The sequence below is a fragment of the Cherax quadricarinatus genome, unplaced genomic scaffold, assembly GCF_038502225.1.
Source record: "Cherax quadricarinatus isolate ZL_2023a unplaced genomic scaffold, ASM3850222v1 Contig255, whole genome shotgun sequence".
NCBI lineage: Eukaryota > Metazoa > Arthropoda > Malacostraca > Decapoda > Parastacidae > Cherax > Cherax quadricarinatus.
Window position 1 is genome coordinate 67,193 of NW_027195281.1, and position 21,802 is coordinate 88,994.

Genomic DNA, 21,802 nt, shown 5'->3' on the forward strand with positions numbered 1-21,802 from the left:
CCTCCATGAATGCTTAAAAATATTAAAAGCACTCCAATTATGATAAGCTTTTGCAATATCTTATATTGTATAAAATGTTGATACAGTACTATGATTCAATGCACAGCAAACTGCTCTTTCTTTAAACTAATACTAAAAGCTTATGACAAATGTATGTAAGGGAATTCATTAAAACTTAAAAGGGGAGAGGTGAGAATTGCAATTTAGCACAGAGTGCAAAATTAATAATAAATCATATAATAAAAAATGTCCATAAAAATAATTACAATAAACCAAATTCACTTGCACAAAAAAAAAATTCAGACAAAAATGTGCCCACAAAACTAAGAGCATATATGCTGAACTTGGGTACAAACTAGATTTGATCAAAATCCCAACCATACCTTCCTTGGCTGGGGCTGGGGTTGTGGGGGCCGCTGCCGTGGTAGCAGTTGTAGTGGGGGCCACTGAGGGTGGGTGTTTTGGGGCTGCATGTTAGGGAAAGATAACATGAACTCAGCCTCATATGAGATCTAATATGTCATACAATGCTCTGTACATTTTATCTTTTGGGGATTGGATGAAATGCACTCACTGATTACTATAAAGCAAGAGCTTATTGCTAGTAGCCAAGCTATTCTATCTTTCCCCCTCCATCCATTCACTCAACTAAACCATGTATCCAAAAATATTAAAATAATTGTCAACTGGGTTCTTTTCAATAATCTTTCCACTGTCAAGAAAGCCTAACATACCACCACCACCACCACCACTGCAGTATGAAACAACCTAAGTAAATACACTAGGTGACAGTGTGTATACAGTACAGTATATATAAATATATAAATATACTCCATCTAAAAGTCTGTTGTGCACCTCTTCAGGAATCAATTACCTGCTGCCCTCTCCAGATTCGATTCATCATCAGATGCACTACCCGGTGCTCCGGTTGGAGAAGACTTGGATTTCTTCCAGCGGAAAGAGCGGAATGGAGACTTCGACCTAGAACGCACCCTCCGTCGTGACTCCTTACTAGCAGGAGTAGGGGCTGAACAGACAAAACAGGAACGCACAGTGTTCAGAACATTGCCAGTGGTACACCGAGTCTCACCACAGTGGAGAACTTAGAAACTAATGCCAAAAGTATAAAAGCTGGCTGTATTTAGAGAAAACAGCAGGTGCATTAAGATTTGGGTTGGGAATCTGGAGTGACCAATCACCAAGATAGGAACTCAGCTTAGAAGAAGAAATGTTAATGTTCTCCACTGAGGTCTCACTTACTTATGAAGCCATAGCAAGGATCATGCCCCCCTTACTACTTTCTGCCTGTGACAGTAAAGCCTGTAGATAGTGCTAAACATAAGCAAACATGCAAAGCCAAAGCATGAAAAAAAATTCATATGGATAAAAAAATATATATATATACAAACTTGTGACTCAGGACAATAAGAGTATCATCAGCAAACTTGCAAAAACTTTTGACAAATACTGAAGCATACGATTTTCCAGATACCTTCTGCAAAATTATGAGCGATAACAATAGTGAAGCAATTTTTTATGCATAGGCACATGATCAAACTCCTGATTATTAAATATTTTATTAACATAGGCAGTCACTATACATCTCTGAGTGCTTTGCAGTATAAATGAGAATTTAGGGTTCCACATTTCTGTAGGATTTAAATTACTATAGATATGACTCATGAAATCTCATGACAAACTCTTGGAGTCAAACCCATAGCAAACCAGATTTAAGACAAGCAGGCCAGTACTCTATCCTTTGTAATCATGCTATTATAATAAGATTTATCCAGCTAGGTGTATTGCTAGCATGGGCCCCACTGTGACCACAATTGAAGATTTTACTAAATGAATCTCACTCTAGCATTGCTGTCATGGTAGTAAAACATTGAAAGATACCAAGATGTTATTGGGTATATCAGGTGACGTAGTGAGAAACATGATGGCACCTTATCTTGGTAAGGGCCATACATTATATACCGATAACTGGTACACAAGCCCATTACTCAGTGATTTCATGCGAGTGAACAAGACAGATGTGTGTGGCACAGTGCGTTCTAATCGTAAACATATGCCCAGGCTCAACGCAGGTGTTCGTGGTGATGACGTGCAGGTGTTTACTGCCAATGACATCATGGCATTACGGTGGCATGACAAACGAGATGTCACATTGTTGACAACCATTCACCGTAATGAAATGCAAGACAGTGGCAAAGTTGATCGAGTGACTAATGAACGTATTCGAAAACCAGTGACAGTGATTGATTATACACAAAACATGCGCTTGGTTGACAAGTGTGACATGCAGATTGGTTTTGTTGACTGTGTTCGTAAGAGTTACAAGTGGTACATGAAACTTTTCTTCCATCTCATGGACATTTCAATGCTGAATGCATATAATATGTACCAAATAAAGACTGGTAACAGACCACCGTATGGTGAATTTTGTTTGTGTGTTGTCAGACAACTCATAATGAAGTACCAGGTAACAACACCTGCAATACAACATGGTCCTCGAATTCATCACAATATACCCAAGCGTTTGAGAAGAGAAGGTGATCATTTCATAATACAGCTTCCTTCAACTCAAAAGAAATTTGCTCAGAAGAGATGCATTGTCTGTGCACAAACAAAACGACGGCAACAAAGACGCAAAGACACTCGGTTTATGTGTGAGGAATGTAAGGTGCCTCTGTGCATGGTGCCTTGTTTCAAGGAGTTCCACAAGCTCCAGCAGTTCTAAAACCATATCCAGTGATTGTAAATATGTAAATATATGATAGAACATTAGTATTATACAATATTTGTGCATGTTTATTGTAATAAACAACAGTGGTAAACAATAATATGATAATAACTTTAGTGCGGTTATTGTGTTCAATACAGTGAGTTTATATATATAAATTATATACAGTATTGGTCTCTCAGGCCCCAAATGTTAGTAGGAATAGAAAAAAATTGGAAAAGAAAAGAAAAAACAACTAAAACAACAAAATAATATAATACGCGTATGTGGAATTCGTCGATGTTGCCACCACCACATCATTTTCTACAAACTTCTTGGCACTGTATCTCGGTAAGTACTGATCAGATTCCAATTTTTTTTGTTTTATTACCTTCACAAAAATATGCTCTTTAATTCTGTAAGAAAAAATAATTTTTTTTTTTTTCAAAATTTCTTGGACACTGGTGCGTGACTTCAGATTTTGGCCTTGGACCCTGAAAGGGTTAAATATTTTATTAACATAGGCAGTCACTATACATCTCTGAGTGCTTTGCAGTATAAATGAGAATTTAGGGTTCCACATTTCTGTAGGATTTAAATTACTATAGATATGACTCATGAAATCTCATGACAAACTCTTGGAGTCAAACCCATAGCAAACCAGATTTAAGACAAGCAGGCCAGTACTCTATCCTTTGTAATCATGCTATTATAATAAGATTTATCCAGCTAGGTGTATTGCTAGCATGGGCCCCACTGTGACCACAATTGAAGATTTTACTAAATGAATCTCACTCTAGCATTGCTGTCATGTGCTCTAGTTCTTTCAATGCCATTATGAATGACTCGCCATGGGTTCCCACAGCTTACCATGGGTTCAAACCTGACTATTCAGTGAACACTAAATACATTTATCTTTAATTTCACATTGAAGTTTTCAGGACAACAGCATCAAGTCATTGGCGTAGATTTACCATTGCCCAAGGTAGCAGCCAAAATTAAAATAGGTACTGTACATGTACGCTCCTTCAAATACTTCTGTATTAGCTATGGTTAACTAAGGTGAGAGTGGTTGCTTCCATGCTAACTGCTATGACTCGAGCCAATTCAAAGTTAACACACAAATTTTAGTTAATTTTTATGATACATTATATAAGCAAATACACCTACCATCCAACTTACGACCGAGTTCAGTTCCAAGAAACCGGTCGTAAGTCGAAGTGGTCGTAAGTCGAAGTGGTCGTAAGTCGAAGTGGTCGTAAGTCGAACTTTACTACTGAATATCAACATATTTTTGTAATGACTTTATTTTATTGTTTTATTTTGGTATTTCATGTTTTACTTTACTTTTTATGCTGTTAGTACTGTATTTTATACTGTAAGGTTTAGGATAAACACTGTGTACAACACAAATAGTTATTTCCCAGAAATTTGGCATAAAAAACACGGTCGTAAGTCAAGTGGTTGTAAGTCGAGCAGGTCGTAAGTCAGATGGTAGGTGTATATATATCCTAGGTAGTAGGTTGGTAGACAGCAACCGCCCAGGGAGGTACTACCGTCCTGCCAAGTGAGTGTAAAACGAAAGCCTGTAATTGTTTTACATGATATTAGTATTGCTGGTGTCCTTTTTTCTGTCTCATGAACATGCAAGATTTCAGGTACGTCTTGCTACTTCTACTTACACTTAGGTCACACTACACATACATGTACAAGCATATATATACATACCCCTCTGGGTTTTCTTCTATTTTCTTTCTAGTTCTTATTTATCTCTTATCTCCATGGAGAAGTGGAACAGAATTCTTCCTCCGTAAGCCATGCGTGTTGTAAGAGGAGACTAAAATGCCGGGAGCAAGGGGCTAGTAACCCTTCCTGTATACATGTATATTACTAAATTTGAAAGGAGAAACTTTCGTTTTTCCTTTTGGGCCACCCCGCCTCGGTGGGATACGGCCGGTGTGTTGAAAGAAAAATAATATATATAGAAGAGAGGGAGAATACTTCCCGGTAAAAGTAGGTCTTAGACAGGGATGTGTAATGTCAGCATGGTTGTTTAATATATTTATAGATGGGGTTGTAAAAGAAGTAAATGCTAGGGTGTTCGGGAGAGGGGTGGGATTAAATTATGGGGAATCAAATTCAAAATGGGAATTGACACGGTTACTTTTTGCTGATGATACTGTGCTTATGGGAGATTCTAAAGAAAAATTGCAAAGGTTAGTGGACGAGTTTGAGAATGTGTGTAAAGGTAGAAAGTTGAAAGTGAACATAGAAAAGAGTAAGTGATGAGGGTATCAAATGATTTAGATAAAGAAAAATTGGATATCAAATTGGGGAGGAGAGTATGGAAGAAGTGAATGTTTTCAGATACTTGGGAGTTGACGTGTCGGTGGATGGATTTATGAAGGATGAGGTTAATCATAGAATTGATGAGGGAAAAAAGGTGAGTGGTGCGTTGAGGTATATGTGGAGTCAAAAAACGTTATCTATAGAGACAAAGAAGGGAATGTATGAAAGTATAGTAGTACCAACACTCTTATATGGATGTGAAGCTTTGGTGGTAAATGCAGCAGCGAGGAGACGGTTGGAGGCAGTGGAGATGTCCTGTCTAAGGGCAATGTGTGGTGTAAATATTATGCAGAAAATTCGGAGTGTGGAAATTAGGAGAAGGTGTGGAGTTAATAAAAGCATTAGTCAGAGGGCAGAAGAGGGGTTGTTGAGGTGGTTTGGTCATTTAGAGAGAATGGATCAAAGTAGAATGACATGGAAAGCATTTAAATCTATAGGGGAAGGAAAGAGGGGTAGGGGTCGTCCTCGAAAGGGTTGGAAAGAGGGGGTAAAGGAGGTTTTGTGGGCGAGGGGCTTGGACTTCCAGCAAGCGTGCATGAGCGTGTTAGATAGGAGTGAATGGAGACGAATGATACTTGGGACCTGACGATCTGTTGGAGTGTGAGCAGGGTAATATTTAGTGAAGGGATTCAGGGAAACCGGTTATTTTCATATAATCGGACTTGAGTCCTGGAAATGGGAAGTACAATGCCTGCACTTTAACCCTTTCAGGGTCCAAGGCCCAAATCTGGAGTCACGCACCAGTGTCCAAGAATTTTCAAAAAAAAAAATTTGTTATTTTTTCTTATGAAATCGTAGAGAATCTTTTTGTGAAGGTAATAAAACAAAAAGTACGAAATTTGGTGGAAAATTGATGAAATTATGCTCTCGCGAATTTTGATGTGTCAGTGATATTTACGAATCGGCGATTTTGCCGACTTTGACTCCCATTTTAGGCCAATTACATTATTCCAATCAACCAAATTCTTAGCTATTTCACTAGTATTACTTCTATTCTATCGATTGAGCACAAGAAATCGCCAAGTCAACTGTTTCAACTACAAAATAAAGTGATTGGAAATTGTTAATTTGGCCAATTTAACACAAAGTTCAAAATATTCCAATTTCAAAATAGGGTCCAGAATGAACAATGTAGGCATTCCTGGCACTAAACTAACATTTCCTCTGTTCATTAGTTATGTTTTGAGGCTTTACAAATAAATTCAATTTTGATTTTTTATTCACAATGAATTTATATTCACACCAAAAAATAGAAGATTTACTGTTATGCAATACTGTAATAATTGTATAAATATCATCACCATATTTGTGAATGTATATTAGACCCACCAGCTGACGTGTATTAGACGTGTGAGGTCGTTTGTTTACTCTTGAATATCGGCAAAAATTTAACATTTCTGCTACTTTGAGCTCAGTTTCAAGCCATTTCCAGTGCTAAAACCAATCAAAATCATCTCTATTTCTGTAATATGTCTTCCATTCTATCAAATGAGACCAAGAAATCGCAAATACAACTATAAAAAACATATGAAAAAACACTGCAAAGTTGCTGTTTTAATCGAAAAATCATGATTTCATTTTTTTTCTCTCATTATACACAGTGTGCTGCAGGATCTGTTTTATGTGGTGCACACATACCACATAGATGTATTCTCTCATATCTAGGCCCAAATGTACCACTCACAGTTTATCAGAGTGAGCTGAGCTCATGGCGTAGATCTACGGTTTGGACCCTGAACATAAAGCCGTAGATCTACGGGACGGACCCTGAAAGGGTTAAAGGAGGGGTTTGGGATATTGGCAGTTTGGAGGGATATGTTGTGTATCTTTATACGTATATGCTTCTAAACTGTTGTATTCTGCGCACTTCTGCAAAAACAGTGATTATGTGTGAGTGTGGTGAAAGTGTTGAATGATGATGAAAGCATTTTCTTTTTGGGGATTTTCTTTCTTTTTTGGGTCACCCTGCCTCGGTGGGAGACGGCCGACTTGTTGAAAAAAAAAATATATATATATATATTTATAACATTTTTTTTTTTGTCAACAAGTCAGCCGTTTCTCACCGAGGCAGGGTGACCAAAAAAAAAAAAAACTTCCATCATTCAACACTTTCACCATCATTAATATGTAATCACTTTCAATTCAATTCAAAGGCTATAAGGATTACAATGCTGAGTTTACAGAATTTGGTTATTGTGTGGTTTACATGTAGTAAAATAATAATTACAGAGTGTACCACTAGAACACCTAGCATGGCTAGGCATTTCGGGCAGACTTAGATTAAATCTTAAGTTTAAAATATTACAAAATTATGAGAAAGTTGGTATTATGGCTAAGTGACTTTTTTTAAATACTAGTTTGTGAGTTTAGCAATGTGAATGCTTTTGTTTTGGCATTATACATAGTTTCAGTATTGCAGAAGCGCTCATATACGACAGTTTAGATGTCACTCCAAACATCCAATAGCCCAAACCCCTCCTTTAACCCTTTCAGGGTCGACAGGCCCTCTCAGACTTGTTCTCAGGGTCAGCCAAATTTAAAAAAAAAAAAAAAAAAAAAAAAAAAAAAAAAAAAAAAAAAAAAAAAATCTTATGAAAAGATAGAGAATCTTTTCCCGATCATAATGACACCAAAAGTACGAAATTTGATGGAAAACTTACGGAATTACGCTCTCGCGAAGTTAGCGGTCTCGACGATGTTTACGCATCGGTGATTTTGCCCACTTTGAGCCCTATTTTCGGCCAATTCCAGTGTACTTGTTGACAAAAATAATAACTATTTCGCTAGAACTCCATTTTTTCTATCGAATGAGTACAAGAAACCACCCATTTACCGATTTCAACTATCCAATACAGTGGTCAGAATTTAGCAATTTTGCCAATTTCTCACAAATTTCAAAAGATGCCAATTTCCGAATAGGGTCCAGAATAAACAAGAGACATTCCTGGCACTAAAATAACATTTCCACTGTTCATTAGTCACGTCCCCATCCCCCTCTTACATTCTTTTGCATTCCACTTTGAATTTTTATTCTCACAAAAAAATAGAAGATTTACTGTTATGCAGACTACTGCATTGGTGTAGAAATGGTATAAATATTATCAGCACACTTGTGAAAGAATATTAGACTCGCCAGTTGACGTGTAGTGGACACATAGCATGATTTGTTTACTTTTGAACTTGGGTAAAAATCAAACATTTCTGCTACTCTGAGCGCAATTTCAAGGTAGTTTTCTTTGTAAAATTAGTCAAAATCATCTCAATTTCTGTAGTATGTCTTCCATTCTATAAAATGAGACCAGGAAAACTAGAATACAACAATAAATACCATATGAAAATACAGTGCAAATTCGCTGTTTTAATCCACAAACACGGTCAAAGTTTTTTTTTTTTCTCATTATGCACTGTGCTGCAGGATTTTTTTTTTATACCATGCACACTGATCACAGACCCATTCTTTCATATGTAGGCCTACCAGCTTTCTCTCCCTAGATTTGAGGGCGCTAGAATTTAGGCGTACTAGTAAGTCAAAAACCCTGGTGCGTAAGCCGTACTAGTACGGCCGAAACACTGAAAGGGTTAAAGTGCAGGCATTGTACTTCCCACCTCCAGAACTCTAAGTCCAGCAATTACACTACTACTCAATCCAGTTACAGGTGTCCCTTGCTGTAAATATATCTCAGACCCTTGACAGTTGGATTAAGCTTAACCAGGCCATTAATGCTAAATTTCACACAAGAATCTTCAATATGCTTTACAAATTGCATCAAATGTACAAGGTGAATTTATACTGCATATACAGAATTACTGGTGGAAATCTGATGTAGCACAATAGCTAATTTACAAAAAAACAAAACACAGTATGAATTCTTTTTTCAACAAGTCGGCCATCTCCCACCGAGGCAGGGCGACCCAAAAAAGAAAGAAAATCCCCAAAAAGAAAATACTTTCATCATCATTCAACACTTTCACCACACTCACACATTATCACTGTTTTTGCAGAGGTGCTCAGAATACAACAGTTTAGAAGCATATACCTATAAAGATACACAACATATCCCTCCAAACTGCCAATATCCCAAACCCCTCCTTTAAAGTGCAGGCATTGTACTTCCCATTTCCAGGACTCGAGTCCGACTATATGAAAATAACCGGTTTCCCTGAATCCCTTCACTAAATATTACCCTGCTCACACTCCAACAGATCGTCAGGTCCCAAGTACCATTCGTCTCCATTCACTCCTATCTAACATGCTCACGCACGCTTGCTGGAAGTCCAAGCCCCTCGCCCACAAAACCTCCTTTACCCCCTCTCTCCAACCCTTTCGAGGACGACCCCTACCCAGCCTTCCTTCCCCTACAGATTTATATGCTTTCCATGTCATTCTACTTTGATCCATTCTCTCTAAATGACCAAACCACCTCAACAATCCCTCTTCTGCCCTCTGACTAATACTTTTATTAACTCCACACCTTTTCCTAATTTCCACACTCCAAATTGTCTGCATAATATTTACACCACACATTGCCCTTAGACAGGACATCTCCAATGCCTCCAACCGTCTCCTCGCTGCTGCATTTACCACCCAAGCTTCACATCCATACAAGAGTGTTGGTACTACTATACTTTCATACATTCCCTTCTTTGCCTCCATAGATAACGTTTTTTGGCTCCACATATACCTCAACGCACCTCTCACCTTTTTTCCCTCATCAATTCTAAGATTAACCTCATCCTTCATAAATCCATCCGCCGACACGTCAACTCCCAAGTATCTGAAAACATTCACTTCTTCCATACTCCTCCTCCCCAATTTGATATCCAATTTTTCTTTATCTAAATCATTTGATACCCTCATCACCTTACTCTTTTCTATGTTCACTTTCAACTTTCTACCTTTACACACATTCCCAAACTCATCCACTAACCTTTGCAATTTTTCTTTAGAATCTCCCATAAGCACAGTATCATCAGCAAAAAGTAACTGTCAATTTCCATTTTGAGTTTGATTCCCCATAATTTAATCCCACCCCTCTCCCAAACACCCTAGCATTTACTTCTTTTACAACCCCATCTATAAATATATTAAACAACCATGGTGATATTACACATCCCTGTTTAAGACCTACTTTTACTGGGAAGTATTCTCCCTCTCTTCTACACACCCTAACCTGAGCCTCACTATCCTCATAAAAACTCTTTACAGCATTTAGTAACTTACCACCTATTCCATATACTTGCAACATCTACCACATTGCTCCTCTATCCACTATCATATGCCTTTTCTAAATCCATAAATGCAATAAAAACTTCCCTACCTTTATCTAAATACTGTTCACATATATGCTTCAATGTAAACACTTGATCGACACATCCCCTACCCACTCTGAAACCTCCTTGCTCATCCACAATCCTACATTCTGTCTTACCTCTAATTCTTTCAATTATAACCCTACCGTACACTTTTCCTGGTATACTCAGTAAACTTATTCCTCTATAATTTTCACAGTATGAATATCTGTATGAAATTATATTTCTGTTACAATGTTAGAAAGCTTCAACAATTTTAGTCTTTTCTAGTATTATTCTACATGCCCTAATGAGGTTACCAGTATAAAACAATACTGTACTATAATCTGCAAAGGTCAATTTAACCATATAAAAACTTTTATGTAAAATGTTTGCTTATGAACACCTTAAAAGTCCAGATGTTACCTTGTATCTTTCAAGCTGATTGAAGAACGAAGCTCATTTACTAGAGCGTGCAATTGAAAAGTTATTGCTGCATTATCAAAAGATAAGCAAGCACACTTACCGCTGATGAGTGAGCAAAAAAAGCACTAGTTTGCAGCAACAAAAGAATTATCAAATATGTTAACATACTATATATAAAACAAGTATATAAATACAACTCATGAAAATTCATTACAAAATTATTAAACCAACAAGAATCATGTGTAAGCAGCCCTGTCTTTAAGGGATGGAGTACTCACGCGAGGCTGTGGATGACAGAGATGACTGTGCTGGAAGGGTGGCAGAGGTAGGGCGCCCTCGAGCTGCGCTGGATGCAGAAGTAGGGGTGGCGGGAGTGGAAGGGGGTCGTGGGGTGCTAGGTGCACTACCCCCTCGCACTGCGGCACTCTCATCATGCTCTACAACACAGCATATCATGCACATCATGCATCATGCATATATCATGCACAATTCTCTTAGTTCAATCATTTTTGTCTAGCTTACATCAATTTAACTACTGCAATTAAATAAATAACTAATGTGTGTATAAACAATAACAATTATGTCTGTAAAAATGCAAAGCTAATTACTAATAATGGTTTTACATACATTAAAAATAATTACAGTATACAAAATATTGAAACTAAAACAATCAAAAAAACTATACAAGTTCAGTACTACAAAATACACAAACTAAATTTATAAACACATTACACAGTGCTTCAAAGACAAAACACATCTCACCTTTATCCGAGAGACCAGAGAAATATCGACGTTAACTGTGCAAACCACCACCAGTCAGGCGAGAATTTTAAATTCCCACAGCAATTAGGTGGCAAAATGAGATCATACACCATAAAAGAAAAGTTGCCCAATATTTGCCACTAGTAACAAGCTAACGTTACAACATAGAAGACGAAATTCCCAACACAAACTGAAGATACCGCCAAAAGTAGGTCAAGACTTGGTTGTTATAGGAAACAGCAGCAGAAGAATAACAAACCATAACTCACCATCATCCATAATCCCAAGAACACAAATTTCACAAAAAACACATGAATATTCTTTCTAGTAGTACTGATTAGGATTTCATATACTGTGTCAATATCAGTTTAAGTTAGTAACTGTGAAACATACTAATAATAGCTGGGACAGTGACAATTTTATATTTTAATGAGGAATATATTTTGTTATGATGAATTCTACTGGCAGTTTTGTAAGCCTTCAAAAAGGAGTAATATTTACAAAAGAAAATTGCATTTGAAAATGCTTCTTGAGGATACGGCTGTATTTATTTTAGAGGCTTACCTATATTACAAATAGTGATAAAGCATCTTAAATTACATAACTACAAGAGGTAGTCATTAAGCTTTGTGATCAATAACACAAGAGGTGCAAAGCTTATCACACATGGCATTAGTAATTTGTCTTACCTCGGGGCAACGTATGTGGTTGGCCCTTGGAAGGAAGCACTGCTGATGGTGGTTCAACAGCTGACCATAAAATAATGTAAATAAACATCTATTCACCCATGTTCATGTGTATACCTATACTTGGAATGCAGCTTACCTAATTTTTTCCCCAAGAATATAAATACACTAACTATAGTAATCTGCCAATCAGTAATATCAACAAAATTAAAATTTATAAAATAAAGTTAAAACTACTTTGTTCAGTGAATCTACCAATTCTAACAAGATGACAAGGAAGTTCATGCTGTGCAGATTATGTCAGTCTGTAATGCACTTCAGTACATCTGCAGTGCATAACATATGCTTGTTCATTATGCTTGTGCTCAAAAACAATTTCACAAAAATAGAAAAAAAAAATCTGTCCCAGCTCCTATTTCAACATAATATTACTGTTAGGGAAATATTTATTGGCAAACATTTCAAAACCACAAATGAATTCTTGCTTATGAATGATCCCATGCAAGAAGTTAGCTCTACTATTATTCACTTATTTTGTCTTGCTCATTCACAAAAACACACCCACACACAAACAAGTGATCACACAAAAGCAAACATGCATGTGCATGCATGCATGCATGCCCCCCACCCCCCACATACAAACATAATACAGGTGCACACCCTCCACCCACTTGTGCACGCACACACACAGTAGATATCCCATAATAAATAATAATAAAAATAATGTAAGTAAAATAAATCAACATTTACTAGTAACATATTAGTAATTACTAACATGACTGAAACTTAACAGTCATGGACTGGTGCATCAGATTTTCTTCTGATGTGTTTGCTTTCCATGCATTTGTACCCCAAACCATCTGAATCACTAATAATCAACCACAAATCCATTCATCCCATTACTTTTATCTAAACACATGACCCATAATTCAAGCATTCCAGCAAGTGTCATCAATAGATCATCTCAACTGATGCAATAGGCCAGGATGATGGGTCATATCAGCAAAGGTACAATAGCTGATGCCTCCACCCTACAAAACAAGTGCTTGCAGGCCACACTTTTCAACATAGCATAGCTGTTACCCATAAGCAGACCAAACATGCATAGTTTACCTTCTCGTGATTCATCATGCTCTTCTCCATTGACATGGAAGTCTTCTGCTGTACCATCAACTCTGAAATAAGGAAAAAAAAAAAAAAGTTTTACCAAGTCAAATTTGGATGCAACTACAAACAGTTGATACTGTACGCAGTCCCTTTGTCTGATGCCCAAAAATTGCCATGATATAGACGTGAGGGATTTCAATTCACAGTCTTCAAATACTGCACAAGAGTTTACTGTTCAACTGTGTTCTGTACAAATATTTGTGCGTGGGATTTATAGTCACTTAAAAGACAAGGTTACCATATTTTTCTGTGCATTATCTGAAACTGATAATGTCATCACAGGAGTATGGGGTAGTACTTTACTGGAGGAAGGAGGGAAGGGTATAGAGAAGAAATTTGCCCAGATTTCCATTACAAATACAGTGGGACCTTGGTTTTTTGCCATTAATTCGTTCCAGAATGTCTGACGAAAGCTGAAGCCATATTTCCCATAAGAAATAATGTAAATCCAATTAATCCATTCCAGACACCCAAAAATATTAACAAAAAATACATTTTACAGAGAATAACTATAGTTTTACATACAGAAAAAATGAGAAATAAATATAAAGGAATAATGAAATGGATAAATGAACATTTAACATCACTTTTACCTTTATTGAAGACTTGTTGGCTTACGGAAGACAGCGAGGAGGGGAGAGGGAGGAAGAGAGGTTATTGTTTGGAAGGGGAATCCCCCTCCATATGGACTTCAGGTATCAAGTCCCTATCCAAGGTTACTTCCCTTCTTTGTCTTTTACTGGCACTAGGACCAGCTCAAGTCGCTATCCCTGTCGCACAAAAAATCTGTCCTGAGGTCTGTTTCTGGTGGCACTAAGATTTGCCTAGAATGGGACAAGGCATTGACATTGAACATGTTGCAGACATGGCTTGCAGCAGCTTTGTTAGGGTGATATTTCTCCACAAAACTTTGCAACTCAATCCACTTTGCACACATCCTTAACCACTGAAGAAGGCAGTCTCCCCTCTCTCTTCCTCCTCCTCCTCCTCTGAAGCAATTCTATCATGTTTCTCACTTTCTTTATCAAAGGGCTGGCACTCGGAACTTTCTTTGGCCCCGTGGTGGCTTATTTAGCATCACACTCAATAAACAAGCACAAAAAACAATGGATTATTAAAAAATGTTTTGTATGAACACACAGGGTAATGTTCACTCGATAAGAAACAAAGCCAGACAGACTCAGAATGTATGCATGGGATGCTTTGTGTGGGCACAGGCAGGTGGACACGTTCGGTACAGCAGATGAAAACCGAGGTGAACGAAAACTGGGAAGGAAAAAAAAAAAAAAAAGAATCGTCAATAACAGAATTCGACAAAAACCAGGGCAAACGAAAACCAAGGCTCCACTGTGCTAAATGAAGCACAAAAGTTACAGTATGAGCAACTAACAATGTTAAAAGTCCCTTTTTTAATGTTTATGAACAAGAGATGTACAACATTTGGGTATTCATACTGCCAAAAATGTTTTGCCTATGCAGAAGCCTGCTTCAGTTAAACACAGGTCATAACACTGAAGATAGTAAAGAAGTAATTTTGAGGTGATCAGTCCCTCAGCCTTCATAGGTGGAGACCAGTCCCTCATGAAATATGCCGTATATTATGATTTCTGCTGCACTTAAGTTTAAAACAAGTTTTATAAATCATAAACAATAACTAGAATAGGTTTAGGGATGGCAAATCTTTTTGTACTAACTTGGAGTTATATGACAAAGGAACAGATATGCAATAAGAAAGAGGGTGGAGTGAATTGCAATTTTTTTTTTTTACAAGAAGTGTGACACTTTACTCCACAAAAAAGCTGGGCTATAATCTAAGATTCAGGTGGGAATAATAGGGAACATCCTCCAGTGGATCAAAGAGCATCTCTGGGAAAGGAAGCAAAGTGCAACTGTCAGGAGAGAGACATCAGAATGAAGACGAGTAAAAAGCAGAGTTCCACAAGAACTGGTATTGGGGCCAGTTCTGTTTCTGATTTATGCAAATGATATTCCAGATAGGATTGATTCAGATATAACCCTGTTTGCTAATGATAGACTAATGAGAATGAAAACAGAGGACAAGGAAAAGCTCCAAAAGAATCTGGATAAATTGCAAGAGGGGTCAGATAACTGGTTCCTTGAATTCAACCACAGTAAATCTAAGGTCATGAAGATTGGGAAAGGAACAAGCAAGAAGGCCAGAAATGGGGCAGAGACTAAGGGTAAGAAGCTGCAATCTTCACTCAAAGACAAAGACCTAGAGGTGGACATAGTACCCAGTATAATGCCAGAGGCTAGCATCAGCCGAATAACTTCAGCAGTCTATGCTCGTCTGGGCCCTTTAGACAACATGAATTACACCTATCTTGTAGTATGCAGCACCAATATGGAACCCACACGTGAAAACGCATTAAGAAACTGAAGGAAGACAGTGCAGAAGTACGGAACAAGGACTGTTCCCGAGTTAAGGGACATTAACTATGAGGAGAGGCTAACAGAATGGGACAGTGACATTGGAGGATAGAAGAACCAGGGGGACATAACATAGAAAATATAAAGGAAAATTGATGAGGTGAACAGGGACAGCCTGTCTGAGAGGCAAGAAACTAGAATGCACAGATACTGTTAGAACTTGAAGGCACACATGAGCCAGGGATGTTAGGAAGTACTTCTTCAGTCTCAGAGTGGTCAGGGAGTAAAATGATCTTGGCTACTCACCCATCTGGTGGTTGATCAGGTGACTGTGGAGGAGGAGCAGCTGCTAGTCTTGCCAGCTCCTCTTGTCTTTGCCGCTCTTCTTCCTCCTCCTCCTGTTTCCTCTTCAACTCCTTTAGTTCATACTGCAAAACAAGATTTATATAGGGGTACATCAAAAAATATTACAATGACACACAAAAAAAGACAGAAGTATTTCAATTACAAAGTCAACATACCAAACCATTATTTTTCAAAATATATTCAAACTCATACCAAGACATTTGACTTCAATTAATTTTTATATTAACTGTCAGGTAACCCCTTTTCAGATATCTATAAACAGAGAATATTTTCTTTACAGAGAAAATATGAGAATTCAGTGTTAAATAACTTTTTAAGAAAAAGTAAAAAAATACATACATAGGAAAATATTTTAGAACTCTCAGTTTCCTTAAGGGAGAAATGCACAAATACTAACAAAAACACACAGGTATTGACAAGTAATACAGAACTGTACATACAAGACAAGAAACACAAAATCTACTTTACCTCTACACCAGACAGAGCATGCAGGTTATTTCTTGCAGGGTGTTTAACATTTAACAGCTTAGGAGAGGAATCACAAGTATTGGGTGGAGTGAGGGGAAAAGGTGATACAGGAGAGGGGCACCCCTGTACATTTTTCAGGTCTAATTTTCCCACTAAGTGATCAACATTACGTATACTATCCCTCAAGCCATCAGGAGGGGGAATAACAGAATAATAGCTCATGATGGAATCATTATCAGAGCAATACTGAGCACAATAATTTTTCTTAGTAAGCCTCTGATTTGGGGAATCTGCAAAGGTAGTTTTACCAGACTTTACACTCAAGAGCTCTGACTTCTCATCAAGCAGACTTTCACTGCTCCAGTACTCAACTGATCTGGGTGGGTCAGTCAATTCAGTAATTTCTGATCCCTCACCTTCTATTTCATAAATGGGTGGGAGAGTAGTACTATCCTCAGCTGTGTCTGTATAACCATATATCTGACTTTTTCTGTGTGCTTTATAACTACTTACTGGATCAATCATCTCTTCCCCCTCCATTTCATTAATACAATCAAGCTCTGAGGCATTTCTAAATTCTATACCATATGAGCAAAATTCGGATATTCTGTCAATAGACTCCTCTAGATATGGAGCTTCATATTCATCCACACTAACAAATTCACAAACTGAACTATTGGATTTACTATCACAACCTCCATCTGGAATACCTAGATGGGAAAATTCACTGTCTCTATTTTCTACTTGTTGGGACTGACTGATCGATGTGGATGTGCTATTATATGAAGAAAGTTTGGAGCTAATTTGTAGTGAATTACTAGGCGGAGCACTAGTTGGACGCCCTTCATAATAATTGCAACGATGATTTAACATGTCTGCAAACAAACTGTCTGTATCCAAATCTTTTGTGCGTATAGTTTCAGACAGTTGTGGATTTGAGGTGGAACTCAATCGTCTCCGGTGTTTTTTTAAAGAATTCCTAACAACAGGCTTAGCTAGCATATTTTCTGACAATACACGAGAACTGTTTTGCCTAGAAGTGTGCAACTGCGTTAAAGCCGGACAAGAAAATGCTGTGAAATATGCATGTACAGGGGTGGGGAGTGAGTGGCGCCGGAGAGAGGGTGGGCGAGGTGAGTATGGAGGAAGATAGATGCGGTGTACACTGATTCCATCACCACTGTTAGCTCGTGGTCTTGCATCAGTTACTTTAAGGGCTTCAAGCTGTCCATCACCACAAAAACAAATTAGCATGCATTTAAAACAGAATCAAGCAAATTCTTTAAACATAAATAAAAGTTTTAGAAATCGTACACACAATTAGAGCACCATATACAAATGTTCTAAAACTGAAAAAAATTTCAACAAATGTTAGAATTTGTGTGTAAATGTTGATAAGTAGCCACCCAAGAAAGCTGAACTACAAGGGGTTCAAGTTTAAAGTAAACCAGAAAGTTGATTATGTATACATGCAAGTGATATAAGGGATGAAATGTAAAAATTTAAGACTATGGCTTTTACATAGGATAAATACACAAATATTTAATTAGGGATTTTGAAAGCATTGAAGCAGCTATATATAAAGTATATAATTAGTTCCATCCATGACTGTAAATATAAATATTATGAAAACATTTGTTAACAATTTTCTCAAAGTTAAAAATCACACCGGAAGCAAATCTCTTTTATAGAGAAATTTATCAAAATGTTACATTTGAAGAGCATGACTATTATACTGTATGCATTTCTTTGTCATCAGTAATCCCTTGATAATATAACTCGAGTGCCAACATATTCATGCAGTATATCAAGAGGAATATAAATTAGCAACTCTACTACAAGTATTAAACCTAATTTTTTTAACAGTAGCACTTGCACAGTAATCTAAAAGCACCTCATTAATACCAAGAAAACTATAAATCACTGCCGGTTTAAGTACTTCACTGTTCACCAGCTAGGGAAAATATCAATTTTTTTTGTTCTAAATACTGGTATGTGTAAATGGTGTTTGCATGCACTATACACACACACACACACACACACACACACACACACACACACACACACACACGTTATCTGCACACAACTACAGTTATCTGTTAAAACAATCGTTATACTGATGAAACATGTAAAAATAGTACTGTTAAAATACACAAATCTAAATTTGTATCTAAAATAACAATCACAGACTGGCAAAACAAACCCATTAGAATCTACTGAAATTACATAACATCTCAATGACTAGAGTAAGAATGACACTGCAAGATATTTTATCTACTGTTTCCATTACATACACAGCTTAAAGTGGTGGAAGGAGTACTTCTTTCTAGAGCCATATATAACACTATACCAAATGAATGTGTAATCACAATGGCACTATTGGAGGGTCCACATGAAAATAAAACATGGAGTTTCCAAATTTTTGGCTGTATTTCAATTGAAAGACATCCTCCAAGCCCTGAGAATGTATGAAATACAGATGCAAGCCTGAAGCTTCACCTTTCATGTTCATGTACCATGTGAATTATTCTAAAGCCATCTGCAAACATCCTTTTGGAATGTTCACTCATTGGCACAAAACACTGAAAAATCAGGCTATTATCATAAATAGAGAAATAATGAAACACTTATTATTTTTTTAAGAACTTCAAAGGATTTAGCTGGTTTCTGTGCATGTTGTAGTGCATTCAAGAAATTTATTAAATATTTCAAAGTTAAGGTTCTTTCTTTCTTTCAACACACCAGCCATATCCCACTGAAAAGTTAAGGTTATCAAAAAATATACACACACACACCACCTTAAAACAGTTTAAAAGAAATCTTATAACCTTAAGGGTAAAATATTTTTTTTCATACCCAATGTACTCCTGTAAACAAGACTTACAGGTACTGTAATTGTCTTGAGCATTACATAACAATGGCAGGTTTCAAGGTTGTTCTAAATTACCACTTATCCAACCACCATCCCACTTGATACTAAGCTCCTGTCTAATTTAAGACGAACATGATCCCCAGAATCCTAAGTAGCCAATTTTTGGGAGATTAATGTTTCTTCTTTCAACAAACCAGCTGTATCCCATCGAAGCAGGGTGGTCCAAAAATAAAAACAAGTTCCTCTTTTTAACTATAGTAATGTATACAGGAGAAGGGGTTACTAGCCCCCTTGCTCCCGGCATTTTAGTCGCCTCTTACGACACGCATGGCTTACGGAGGAAGAATTCTGTTCCACTTCCTCATGGAGAAGATTAATATTTATATAATTTTACTTGATCATAACAAATCCTTAATATTCAGTCTTTAGTAAGCAATGGCCAAAGAAGTGAGGGACTTTTTTTTACTATTAGTGTAATGGGAAAACCATTTTTAAAATTGATAATCCACACTGAAAATTGCATCCTTATTAATGAACGCATGTATGAAATCCAATGGAGAAAGTACAAGAGGCGAGACGATTACAGTATAGTATACTGCAGCCTCGCACTGAAATGCTTTGCAGCAGACATTACAGAAGGCCAAAATATACAGTACTGTAATCACTTTCAGTTTTATTTTCTCTGTAGGTTTGTACCTGTGACTAGTGTTTATTATAATGGTGTATATGCATATGAATGAAAGAAGCTTGTGCAATTCAATCAAGTCCCACAATCCTTCTGGCAGTGAGTGTTTGCCCAACTGCCTACAACACAAATAGCTTTGTTCATAAAGGATAAAACAGCTCAAATTAACCTTCCATTTTGCTTGACAAATAAAGATTTTAGGACCCCAAATGTGTGATTGCTCTTGTAATTCTTGAAGGTAAAAAGAAAGAAAAAAAAAATATACGAAAACCCATATTGGTATTAACTTATAATACTGTACAAAAAGAACAATACAAATTTAATATGACAGAATATAGAATTCATAATTTTGGAATATCCTTTGTGCTAATAAACTATTATATCCTTCATGAGCACTGCCATATATCGAACATTCACCGGGTCATCATCTGTGTAGCGTTGACCATAGTAAAGAGCTCGGCCTTGCTCATCAGTTAGGCCTAGTCGCTTATCCTGTTCCCGCAATTCCAGCTATCATCCAGGCAACATTGAGTATCAGTTTTTATGATCAACACTTACTGCTAAAAATTACATAACAAAACTTCATTTACTTAGTATTTCATCCTTGATTATTAAGCAGATTCAATAATGACCAAAAATTTGCAAAGTACATTAAAAAACCATGAAACTGGAAATTTCTAATAAATTTACATGGTAAAACTTTATATTTTTTTGTCAACACTGCTATGTAAATATAAATATTCTAAATGGAGATCTGAATTATAGGCAAAGTGACTTTACAATAACCAACTTCAATAATGATTTAAGTATTTACTATTAAAACCAAGTTTAGAAGAATTGTTATCATGACTAACAAATGACAAACGTGCCATAAGCCATCTAGTTTAAGCTGTAAAATAGAGTATATGATACATACAGTGCTAGTGCCTACCGATGTCGCTACTGGGCAATCTTTTTTTTTTTTTTTTTTTTAAATTCAACATTTCCCACCTAGGTGGGGTGAGTGAAAGAACACACATTCACCATCACTCATTCAATAGCTGTCTTACCAGAAATGAAAGGACATCACAATCCAAACAACTAATTGAACAGCAACATTCCCACCCACCCTACAGAATCCTGGCATTGTAGCACAGGATTATGTATTAAGTAAATTATCAATCATTACTGTCTCAATAAATAAGCTTTATTCTCCAGTCAATGGCATAAATGTACACCATTTTAAACTTAGCATGCACATTTATGTTTGATAGATTTGCTGAGAACATACTACTGAACTTAACTGATTTTCACTTTACAGGATTGTAAGAAGTACAACTTACCGTCGTTAGTCTTTCTAAGGCAGCAAACCGTTCTTCCTGGGCTGAACATGCCTTATCAAATGCCTCATGCTTCTTGATAAGGTTTTCAACATCATCAATGGATCTCTAGAAATAAAAAAAAAAATTAATGAAAATATATAAAAATAACGAGAGTACCATATACAGTGGTACCTAGAGTCACAAACTTAATTCGTTCCAGAAGGCTGTTCGAGTGCCAATACCAAACGAATTTGTTCCCATAAGGAATAATGTAAATTAGATTAGTCCATTTCAAACCCCCAAAAAATACACTTA

General features: G+C 36.8%; 2 protein-coding genes across 14 annotated transcripts in view; both read right to left on the minus strand.

Moving 5' to 3' along the window:
• beta-Spec (spectrin beta chain) overlaps positions 1-21,802 on the minus strand; it is a 159,847-nt gene that overhangs the window by 37,712 nt on the left and 100,333 nt on the right. For 3 of the 13 annotated variants that reach the window (XR_011391131.1, XR_011391122.1, XM_070080257.1), the window contains 7 exons: positions 21,509-21,613; positions 20,604-20,696; positions 16,102-16,223; positions 13,351-13,412; positions 12,241-12,300; positions 11,068-11,226; positions 875-1,027 (listed from right to left, as the gene is read on the minus strand). Coding sequence is in view for 2 of the 13 variants with exons in the window: in XM_070080257.1 (XP_069936358.1) it covers positions 875-1,027; positions 11,068-11,226; positions 12,241-12,300; positions 13,351-13,412; positions 16,102-16,223; positions 20,604-20,696; positions 21,509-21,613 (754 nt within the window). In the remaining 11 variants the exon portion in view is untranslated. Of the gene's footprint in view, positions 1-383; positions 468-874; positions 1,028-11,067; positions 11,227-12,240; positions 12,301-13,350; positions 13,413-16,101; positions 16,224-20,603; positions 20,697-21,508; positions 21,614-21,802 lie in introns of all 13 variants that reach the window. The other 10 variants (XR_011391132.1, XR_011391124.1, XR_011391123.1 and 7 more) reach the window with 9 other exon arrangements.
• On the minus strand, positions 16,231-20,597 carry LOC138851287 (uncharacterized). Its single transcript, XM_070080259.1, has one exon. The coding sequence runs from the start codon at positions 17,881-17,883 to the stop codon at positions 16,621-16,623; it is 1,263 nt and encodes a 420-aa protein (XP_069936360.1). The 5' UTR covers positions 17,884-20,597; the 3' UTR covers positions 16,231-16,620.